The sequence below is a fragment of the Triturus cristatus genome, chromosome 5_2 (genome assembly GCF_964204655.1).
Source record: "Triturus cristatus chromosome 5_2, aTriCri1.1, whole genome shotgun sequence".
Taxonomy (NCBI): Eukaryota; Metazoa; Chordata; class Amphibia; order Caudata; family Salamandridae; genus Triturus; species Triturus cristatus.
Window position 1 is genome coordinate 592,065,995 of NC_140588.1, and position 12,223 is coordinate 592,078,217.

The window sequence follows — 12,223 nt, forward strand, 5'->3', positions numbered from 1 at the left end:
TCTATCGCTCCTCATGTGGAACTAGACTAAGGTAAACTTTCTACCGGGCAAACCTGGTCCCTGTATCTGACCTGTGCTCCATTGTGGTCAGCCTGAACATTTGACTTTGACCCGGTCCAGCATGACCAGATAATCACAATTGGCACTTTCTGCTTCTTCATGCTATTTTTTCCTCAAATTTAAAAAAATCATAACTCTGCTTCTACTTCATGCTATTTTTCCTAAATTAAAAAAAAAAACATAACCCTGCTTCTGTTCCTCAGGTTTGTCTAATTGTTGTTTCGCATTATTTATTAAAATATACTATTGTTTTCTACATTTGTTTGGAATTTGTCTGGTGTTGTATTTTAACTTTATTACTGTTTGAGTGCTGCATAAACATTTTACACATTGTCTCTAAGTTAAGCCTTGATGCTTTTCTGCCATGCTACCAGAGGGTTAAGCACAGGTTTATTTAGTGACTTGTGCAGTTCAACCTGAAAAGGAATGTGTTTATTATTTGAGTGGGGCTCTCACCCCCCTCAACTAGTTACTCATTTTTTTTACATCAAGACGTTGATACATTTGTCTTAGGTGTCTCATACATATTTCACAGGATAGTAATTTTGAGGATCTTGAGAAAGATATTTATCTATTGGACATTTGCAAGTTTTTAAAGTCTTGAAATAAGGTAAAGCACTGGGCTCTCACGGGATTTCAACTGAGCCTATTTCTTATTATGCATCATTTAACTCCTATGTTTTTTGGAGGGTTGGAGATATATAACTCATTCATTTATTGTTCTAGTGCTTACAGACGTTTTCTGGGTGGTCTCACAGCAAAATCACCCAAGCAAGATAAAGATCAGAAGTTTTTTAAATTAATTAATTATTATTGTAATATATAGGCAAAGATGTTAGCCATACATTTACACTGCATTGTGCAAAATATGTAGAAAATGACCAGTCTGAGTATGTAAAGGGTGGATCAGCAACAGGTAATGCACAAGTTATCTTAATGTTATCTTACTCACCCCCAAATCTGAACTACCTGTATCAGCTAGCTCTTGATGCTGAAAAGGCTTTTGATTGCATTGATTGACAATATATGTTCAATACTTTCCAATAGTTCATTTTTGTCCTCGTTTATATAATGTGTTCCTCTGGAGCTAGTGTTTCTGTTAATACTTGTATTTAATTATTATTATTTTATTTATTTTGGCGGACTAGGCATTGTCGCCCCCTTTCCCAATTATTGTTTGTATTATGGTTAGAACTCTTTGTTGAATCCTTGAGATCTAATTCCCTCATACATAATATCCCATGTAATGATATAGAATTTAAAATCTCAGTATACGCTGAGGACATCTAATTATACATGTCAAACAACTCCACTTCATTGCAAACTTTTGTAACTGAATATTAATTGTACCTACACATTTCTGGCTATCAAGTGAACCAGAATATGACAGAGGTTCTCCCATTCAGTTCACTATGAATCGGAAATGTGTTTGAAAAGACAAATGTTATGTGAAGCCCGACAAAGATTAAATATATGGAAACTTTGTTTGCACCAAACCTCACGAAATCTGTTCAGTTCAATGGGCCCGATTCACAGAACTAACTTAAGACAAAATCCTAAACTTACTACTTTTGGTACTCACAGAAGGCATTTAGTAGTAGTAAAGTTAGGATTTTGTCTTAAGTCTGTCCTAAGTTTGTCTGTCTTAAGTCTGTCTTAAGCAAAAACAACAATTGATGGACAGAATGCAGAACAATGTCATACATTCACCCCAGTACAGAGATCTGGGCCTAAATCCATCGTTTTTTTGCTCACCATGCCATTCCAGTTTGAACCCAGCCATATGCAAATCAGTCTTGACCCTGTGCCCCATGGGAACAGTCCAGCCCGAACTGCCAAGCCAGGTCCTCCCTGGACTGAAAACAAGCATCCTAGGACCGGTTTCGGGCTTTCAGCCCTCGTCATCCAGGATAGCTTGATTCCAGTGGCATGGAGAGCAAGGGACTCACGTCTGAGCATACCCTTCCCACTCGGGGTGACAAATGCAAAAACAACAATTGATGGACAGAATGCAGAGCAATGTCATACATTCACCCCAGTACAGAGATCTGGGCCTAAATCCATTGTTTTTTTGCTCACCATGCCATTCCAGTTTGAACCCAGCCATATGAAAATCAGTCTTGACCCTGTGCCCCATGGGAACAGTTTAGCCCGAACTGCCAAGCCAGGTCCTCCCTGGACTGGAAACAAGCATCCTAGGACCGGTTTCGGGCTTCCAGCCCTCATCAGCCAGGATAGCTTGATTCCAGTGGCATGGAGAGCAAGGGACTCACGTCTGAGCATACCCTTCCCACTCGGGTGTCTTAAGTCTGTCCTAAGTTTGTCTTAAGTCTTTCTTAAGTCTCTCTTAAGTCTGTCTGTCCTACTACTTTTGGTATTCACAGAAGGCATTTAGTAGTAGTAAAGTAAGGATTTTGTCTTAAGTTTGACTTAAGACAGACTTAAGACAGACTTAAGACAGTATTAAGACAAACTTAAGACAAACCTAGGACAGACTTAAGAAAAACTTAGGACAGACGTATGACAAACTTAAGACAGACTTAAGACAGACTTAAGACAGACTTAAGTCAGACTTAAGACAAAATCCTAACTTTAATACTACTAAATGCCTTCTGTGAATACCAAAAGTAGTAAATTTAGGATTTTGTCTTAAGTTAGTTCTGTGAATCGGGCCCAATATCCCTACACATAGAAGCAAGAAACCAAATTTTTTGCCTGCTTAATCTCCTTTCTTCCTCTTATGGTGGTGGAGACTGGAGACCATCAAACTGATCATTTTTCCCCTTCTTTATTTTGTTCTCACAATATTACCTTTTACATTTCTAGCTTTTGGTTTTAAACAATTTTTTGATAGCTTATGCTCAACATCTTTATGGAATAATTAAATCACTCATATTGTTTTACCAAAACTTAAAAGTATAAATTTGAAGGCTGGGATGGATTCTTTAATTTCAAAGTATACCATCTTCATTTCATCATCAGACAAGCTTGTGCAGTGTTATCCCAGTATGTGGATTCACCTGAACCTCCTTGGGTCAAACTTGAAAATACATTTTTTGATAATCTCTCTTGAAAGCAAATTATCCATATGTCCAATTTGTATGCTTTAAACAGATCTCTTATTTTAAGTACACCAATGTTGTTGTTTGTAAATATCTTTTACATCAAAACCCACCTATAAAATATTTTCTTCTACCTACCATCTATAATAATAAATATTTAAACGTTAATAAGTAATTTTGTTGGAAGCACTGGAAAGAAAATGGATATTTTTGAATCAGTCAGATAATTGAAGAGTCCTTGATAGTAGACTTTATAGTATATCGAAAATCCTGAATTTGTATTATTAGCTTCTTCATGGGCAATTCAACTTAACTTTAATATGGGCACTCCACAACTATATACGATCACCAGTGTATTTTAAACCACATGTGTTCAGCAGACGGTCCATATTAAAAAAAAGTTGTTTTGCATTATCTAGAGACTGCCTGACCTGAATGCCAGTTGTTGAAGAGTGGTAGAAAAATATATTTAACACAAATATTTTCTAATTAGTGAAAAAGAAATTGCATGCTTTAAGGATGTCATATTTTTATCCTGTCTGAAGTTGTGGTTTGTGGAATAAAGATTCAGTTTGGAGCACACTATTTGAAAGAGCCTTCATAGCACAGTCCTGATCCCCTACACTCCTGTTTGTGCAGGATCAGAATTCAGGGTCATAATCATGCACATAGAGTTGAAAACAAGAATGCTCTATTTTTAGAGTAGCAAATAACAATTGGCCAACTGGAGTTAAGCACAAACGTTTAGCACAAATGCAGGACTAGATGAAATTTCACTATATCGAGTGAAAATATATTGTCCATCCACAATTTAACATTACCATAATATCATGATGGTAAGTATATATAGGGAACATAAATTTACTATTCTTAATTCCATCTATAGTTTCCGTGAAAATATATATGTCAGCAAGGTAAATAGATGAGAAGTACAAATAGTAAACCTATGCTTACTTTTAGATGCGTATCTTCACAATAATGTGGTAGTCAAAATTCTAGATAAATGTTAGCAGGACAGTATTTAAAACTCAATATTGTGGTATAACACCATAGTACATGCTTAAATAGTCTGAAGAGATGTGTTGGTTTCTATGCATTGATAACATGGGCCCTCTTTAGACCTAGATGAAGGCACCATGTGCACCTAAATCTCTGTCCTACCTGTGCCCCGCTGATTGGTTACACACTCACTTTGATGTAGTATATTGCAGGGCTGTTCAGAAGACAGGGCAAATGCCGACATGGTGTTAGAGCTCTATGCATGAAAAATTATTTTTATGAGTGACAGAACATAGGCCCTAGTGACTTGCCACATCAGTGCTGGGTTTGCACCAGGGGCACATACATTCCGGGAATAGCTCATGTGCTGTTGTGTATTAGTGACTGTGTAAGGGGAATTACACAGATTCATGTTTCTCCAAAAACACGCGGAATCCAAGAGAATATTCCCCGCGGCTTAGTGAACCCCCACCCCTTACAATGCAGGATCCAGAGCCCAATGTAATGTAAGCCAATAGATGCATAATGTAGGTAGTGTTCACACCCCACGGGGAACGCAATCTCTTGCTTTACGGATGTCCCTTTGGAACAGGGCATACTTCACCTCTCTCGTGTTTCTCAGTGAGCACACACACACACATCGTGTGATTGTGTGTGCAGTAGGCCTTTTGGGTAAACCCATTAATTTCTGTTGGGAGTTTAGGAAGGTCATCACAACCACCATTACCTCCAGGCCTACCAATAATAGAATAGAACAGATAATATGGTTGCCCAAACTGACCTGACGTTCCTGGAAGCTCAAAAGAAGAAGCAGTTTTGCAGTCCTGGGCAAGGGACACACCAACCTGCATCCACCTCTAAGCTGGACAGACAAGAGGCAGATGATGACTGCCTCCTCCCACTTAGTTTAAATTCGTCCTTCTTGAGGCACATATATCAGCAATGCACAGAATAAGCACTGTGCTCTGTGCAAATACTTAGAAGAGGGTAAACAAATCCTGTACCCACAGATTAACCGGACATTTGATAGATGGTCTACAGAGACATTTGACAGACAGAGCTTTTGTTAAAATCGCACACTTGATGCACCAAATTCGCTTCTCTAGTAATTGTGCTCAACTACTCTCGTATACAGGGAGCAAATTACAACATTCCCAGTTTAGAAAGTCACTTTCAAAGCAACCAATGACTATTGAAATGTATGCTTTGTTACACAATGCAGTCCAATCAGAGGAGAAAACAAACACAGTCGCAGCCAGTATAGTATGCAGCATGGATAAACAGCATGCAACCAGCCTACGCCAGAGACTAGCAGAAAAAAAGGTTTGCAGCGGCAAAACTGATGTGAAATCACAAATGCCAGAGGCACGATCATTCCTTTTCATCAATAGCTAAAAGAAAAAAATCACAGTTTTTTACATTAAAAATAAATTAATTTTGAGATTTCCTGCCTGATTCCACAAAGGAAGTGTTTTTTAAAAGTTCTTATTGCTTTGGAATCATTCCCTTAATTGTTGATTCTCGGTTCACATACGTGGCCCAGTACACCAGATTGAAGATAGCAAAAAGCACAGGAAAAACAATGCGGGACATTTTGTCGATTTTGCTGACACTGTTGTAAGTTTTCTTGCATTCAGGGGGCTTCTCTTCAAGGCGCGGCATCTTGGGAGGCAGAGCGGCACTCTTTGAAATTGTTGACAGACCAGGGTCTTTGGCAATATTCAAGGCGTATGTGGTTCCCACAATGTTGTATGTGTTGTTGGCTTTCTTCGTCAATAATATTGGCTCTTTTCTCTAGAAATGTAGAAAACAAATATACATTACATGATGCCACATACACCGACTCTGCTCTACGTAGTGGAAGAAACGTCAAAATATGAGTTCTGATATTTTAACCCAAACGTTGGGCCCGCTTCACAAAGGTAAACTTACACTTTTGTGTAAGTTTACTACTTTTCCGTATTCACAAAGGTAAACTTAGACCCAAAGTCCTACTTTACTAGTAGTAACTTAAATGTGTGAATACCAAACAGTAGTAACGTTATACTTTTGGTCTAAGATTTCCTTTGTGAATACCGAAAATTAGAAAAGGTAGATATTTGGGGCCATATGTAGGTGGGCTAATACCGGTCGGTAACGGCCGAAAATTGGTAAGTTTTCCGTTACCGACCGGTATTTAGCCCTTTGAGATGTAGGAGGCTGGATTGAAGGATTCGGTAATTTACCGATTCGGTATTTTAAGAAATCGATAAAATACCGAATCGGTAAATTACCGAATCCTTAAATCCTATGTAGGGAGCACTCAAGTGAGTGCATTTTTGGTTTAAGGATTCGTTATTTACCACCAACTACAAGTTGATGGTAAATACCGAATACCTTTTCAAAAGCAATTTTGTGCTTTTTTTAAAGTGCCATTTAGCACACATACATGCCCTTAGGGCATGTATGTGCGCCACATGTGCACACATGCATAATTCAGGGGTGCAACAGGGTGTCAATGTGACATCCTGCCACCCTTGAATATGCTCCCCCTATTACCGATTCGGTATTTACCGAATCGGTAATAGTGAATGGCTTCCCATTCATTCCTATGGGCCTCCAGGCCCATAGGAATGAATGGGAAGGTATGCCTTATTACCGATTCGGTAAATACCGAATCGGTAATAACGAATATTACCGAATCTGTAAAATTTACCGATTTTTTACCTACATTCTATTTACCGATTCTTAAATACCGAATCGGTAAAATTCGGTATTTAGGAATCGGTAAATAAAAATGACCTGCATATGGCCCTTGGTCTCAGTTTAGCTTTGTAAAGTTACACAAAAATATAAGTTTATCTTTGTGAATCGAGCCCTTTGTGAATTCTGTTGTTGCTATATTGCAACTGTGCAGAAAAAACAATTAACTACTTTGCAGATTCCGTTCACCTCAGGATTCTTGCTCTGAACATGAAACTTTGGAGCATATGCACAAGCCCCTATCACCACGGCAACGTCACTTTGTGTGCCGTTTCCATGGCGATATCGGCTTCGCATTATTTACAAGGCAGAGTTAAGCCACTTAATGTGCAGCACACATGGAAAATGCAAAACGACTTGAATTGTTTATGTGTAGGAAGGTGACCCTTTTCGCACATGAACAATCGTTTAAAAAAAACTGAAATTTTGTAACTTCAATGTGTGTTGCATAAAGCAGCACAGATAGAAGTGACAAAATGGCATTTCAGGATTGTTTATGTGCAGGAAGGGATACCTTCCTACACATAGGCAATCCTCCCCTGCACACAAACACCCTTGCATTATGGTGCAAGGGTGCCTGCGTTGGCGCGCCAGCGCAGGGGCAAATGCAAGGCTGCATCATATCCTTGTAAATATGGTGCAGCCTTGCTTTTCTGAAGTGGCGGAGTGAGGCGTTAAGCCATGACGGCTAACACCTCACACCACCGCTTCCTTGTACATTTGCCCCTTTCTACTTATCTCCAGGTAGTACAACAGCATCCAGTTGAGATGCTGTGCAGGTTACATTTGCATACATACACCATGGTCATATAAATATGTTCCAAGAATCAGACCCAAATATATCATAGGACTGCGCTGCCCTTGAGTCTAGCAAGGTGACACAAGAGGACCGCATCCTTGGGTCAGGTTTACCAAGCCTACTATGAGTGGCTCTGCATGGCTTAATAAATCTGGAGTAACGCAAGGCAGCCTAAATCCCAGTCTCACGGTACTCTGCACTGGGAAGCCACTACATGTGTACAGTGTGTTTGTTCCGTTGCATCCACCCATATATGATGGTGAATTTCCAGATGTACCAAGACTGGTAAATTTGGGGATGTGTCAAAATTGTACACCTTCCAGTCTTTCGTCATTGTCTTTTCTTTCTAAGTATGCAGCATTTTGCAGCACACTTAGAAATATAAAAACTCCAGTAAGAGTTGTTTGTGTGCAGGAAGCTGTCCCTTCCAGCACAACAGAAATCCTGCCTCCAAAGCTGGCACCTTTGCATCATGCACCATTGCATAAGAGTGCCTGTGTTGGCACTAGACAGCCATGATCACGCCAGAGAAATGAGAGAGAAGGAATGCACCATATCTTGATAGACATGGCTTATTCCTGCCCTCTCCATTACATGCAGCACAGTTGCGATATGTCACATTTTGATAAATCTGAGACCCAGTGTCTGCAACACTAGTCCAAACCTGCATGTTTTTGTTTTCCATAGAAGCATGCACATTCTGGTAGACATAATCCACAATGAAAAAAAGGGATGATTTTTGTAAAACATCAGGCCTAGCATTACTGGACTATAATAAGAATTTCAGAAGTTTAGCATTGGCATTTAAGGATGACAAACAATTCAAGAAAAGCAAATGTTTTAATTTCCATAGAAATCTGCTGAGAATGCAATATATCTTTGAGTGCATTCACAAGGAGAATCCTCACTTTTTTCCAACAGTTTTTCTTTGAGATAATAGAGGAGGGAGGAACAAGAAAATGGTAGAGAAGAAGTAATTAGACCTCAAAAAGGACAGCAGGTAGGTTAGAAGTGGGTGAAGTGCTGAAGCTGAGAGCATGCTGTAACATCTCAGTTATTACAATAGCTAATATTTGGCAAGTTCTGATGTGTTCCAATGCTCCTTAGTGTCCTATATCCTCATCCATTTCATATATATATCTATATATATATGTGGGGTCTTCATCCACGTTTGTCAGGGACCATAATACGAAGGTAACCAATGGAGGACTTTCCACTCCATCCGTAATACACCACTATGCTCTGGTCAGGTATACTCTGTATTTATTAGAGAGTCTTATTATTACAGGAACGCACAAGTAGATTTTTAGAGACACTCAATCTTGTGCGATATACATTTATGTAAGTACACCTTGTATGTACATATCTTTTTTGGCTGTTTTTCTTGTTTTATATGCACAAGTACACTTTTTTGATGCACAATAACACTTTATTCATCCTACAGGGGAACGACCATTTTTAAATTGATGGTATTATTTTTACCCGGATTCTGACCTTGTTCCATAGTCAGCAGATTCAACAATAAGCTGTCATAAATTATATCTAGCATTTGTTATTGATGTTTAACTTGGCATTTATGCCTTGATTGTGTAAATTGCAATTGATTACTTACATAAATATATCAATAGTAGTAACACCATTGGTGACTCAAAATAAGATGCTATTTTAGTGATGTTATACTTATTCCGTTTATTTATGTATAACGCTGGAACAACTAAAGTTTCAATCTTATTGGGACTGCTCACTACGGTGCAGTATTTTTTCAATGTCCATGAAATCTGTTGCCCACGTGATGTTAATTGAATTGGCACTCGCACTTTAAAAGCTTTGCACATTGTATGTAGCGTTGTCATGTGAGCAAGGCTCTGAGGAGCCGAAACGTTATGGCTGTTGCTTTTTGGCAATAAATACTAAATTTGCACTTTACCCTGGTCCGTGTACCTTGTTCTTTCGATGTCCGGACGATTGCCGAGATTCACAACACCGTAATCAGGATATACTTTGGTCGGATTTGGTTTTACACGACTTCAACACAGGACCCTCTCTGAGAATTGATCGGCGCCTACAGTGAAACCGTTTCCAGGTTCAACCCAGAAGGATCTGTTTCCGGAAGGAAAATTTGGCGCCTGACCCCCCTGGTACCTCTCCATGATTGTTGTGGACGGAGAAGGAGCTGCCTAATCTGAGTCGGACGACGAGACGCGGCGGTTCCAGAGATCCCGCTAACTCTATACAGGTACCAAGGGGTGGAGAGTTACAGTGCTGCGTAGGGGTGGCCACGGACAAAGCTTTTAAGTACCTGTATCGGCCCCCGAGTACGCAACTTATTACCTTGCCTAATACAAAGCATGTCGGCAGACAACGTACGAGAGCGGGAGGCTGCAGCAATGACCATGTTCTCAGACAGCCTCCCGTTACCAGCTAACATCTGCAACATTAACATCGCAGATGCAGACTTAAGAGACAGTTCATTAAAAGAAAAATACAAAAGCCTTGAAAAAAGTTACGGAGTGAGCAGAGTAAGTGGTGGGAATCAAAGTCCCTCCAACGCTACATAGATGTCAATAGAATTTCTCGGGGGTTGCGTATACTTAAAGCCCCAAGTTATGAGAATGCTAATCCGGAGTTAATGCGCGAATGTGCGGAAATCAATTTAGAATCCTCCCGGAAATTGGTATTGATTTTAATAAAATATGCTGACATTGATAGAGCGCTACTCCTAAAAGAGATTGATGAAATCAATGAGGAACTGGACAAAATAGAGATCACTGATGAGAAAACCAAATTAATCAATGAGATGACCTCTAGACTTAAAAAGGAAGAAACCAAAATCATGGAAAGGAAGGCATTCAAGTTTCAGAGGGATCGTAATGATTAACAACTTGGCCAGATATTTAAATTTGCCCAAAAATATGATTCATTACACGTCCCCAAGGCCAAGCTTACATCGTTTAACAAGGGACCCAGCAGAAATACCAATGTGGCTGACACCTCGCATTCTGAATTAAGCTCAGCAGGGGGCAGTGATTCTGAGTCTGAGTTACGAAGTGGACTTGCAGCGGGCCAGATTCCTAAACCATCCCCAGCAGAGGAAATGCATTTTTTATGTGCAGAGAGGAGACAAACTCTACGCCCAAGACCAACAACAATGAATCACGACGAAAACATTCAAACTACAGGCGCAGGCAGAGGTGGAGGGCGAGGAAGTGGGGTCCCAAGTCAAAACAGAAAGAGGGGGAGAGGATATTGGACGAAGAAGTGATTTCCAATGACACTAGTACCAATACTATAATCAACCTGACCCCCCTAACCCTCACGGAAGACGATAAAATGATTCTCAAACTGGGGCTTTCATTCTCACCCCAAGTCAACTTTAACTATGCTGCTACAAGATTGGACATCTATAAAACAGTGCGCAAACTTAAATTGAAGAAATCCTTTGCACTCAAAAATAACAAACAAGACAGTAACGTGGCTGCATCTGAGGTATCATTATTGGATGCTATGCAGGACTTATGGGACACGGAAGGAACAGGCAGTTCTAGTGATACCACTCGAACTGAAGGCACCAAACAATTAGTTCCGACAACTCCGTTCAGGAGTCTCCTGCCCTCCCATAGCAAACTTCGTTAGGCTTTTGAAAGAGAGAGCAGGGAAACCTGCTTTCTCTTTCAAAATCCAAACGATATTGCTTTTCCACATGGGGAGCTGCATGTCAGCAGCTCCCCATGTGGAAAAGCAATGCCGGCTCCCGAAGGACGCGGGGAGCCGGCTGGGACTGTGGGGGCGTTGGGGCTCCCCCACGGTCTCCAACTTTTTTTATAAGCCCCGGGGGATGGGGTCCCCAGGGATAATAAAAATTAGTGATAGGGGCTATTTTGTTTTTTACGGTAAAATTAGGAGTCGCGCATCCTAACGTGTTGGGTGCATGCTTCCTCTCGCGTTGGGTGCGCGGTTCCTATCGCGTTGGGTGCGTGGATCCAAGGAAAAAAAACTGAAATGTTTGGGAGATTAACATCAAGCTTAAGTGTTTTGTTCTTGAGTGGCTCTAAAAAGAGCCGTTGTGTTCATTCAGAGTTTTTGGTACTTATAAGTAAGTACCTATACAGAGTCTAAAGTTGTTGAGGAAGACTCTGTTTCCTTCATCAGTAAAGTGTACTCCATCTCTCCTATACATCTCTTGCATATGAAAGCGCAGATTGTTATTGTAAATGGACCCCATTCTATAGTCTCGAAGAAAAGCAGAAACAGATTTATTCACATGTTTCCTAGCTTTCTCAATTTGTGGACAAAAATGATTGGACCAGTTCAATTTCTGCCTTTGGCATATGTTGGAATACACAAAGGCAGTTTTGGGAAAAAGTGAAATCAATTCTGCAAAGGTGTCTTTCATAAGCATTTCCAGACCTACCCCAGTCAAAGTGCCTAGGTCATTGCCACCACAGTGCACTATTATGAGGTCAGGGTGTTGGATATGCATAAAGGTTTTTACCAATGACATCAATTGGTGCCACTTTAACCCTCTCTGTCCAATCCATTTAATGTCTACATTTGACAAACC

General features: G+C 40.1%; 1 protein-coding gene across 1 annotated transcript in view; it reads right to left on the reverse strand.

Annotated features, from left to right (window-relative positions):
• Positions 1–2,719: 2,719 nt before the first annotated feature.
• GABRA3 (gamma-aminobutyric acid type A receptor subunit alpha3) overlaps positions 2,720–12,223 on the reverse strand; it is a 1,714,543-nt gene continuing 1,705,039 nt past the window's right edge. The window contains exon 11 of the mRNA XM_085607670.1: positions 2,720–5,915. Coding sequence (XP_085463796.1) covers positions 5,607–5,915 — 309 coding nt within the window. The 3' untranslated portion in view covers positions 2,720–5,606. The remainder of the gene's footprint in view (positions 5,916–12,223) is intronic.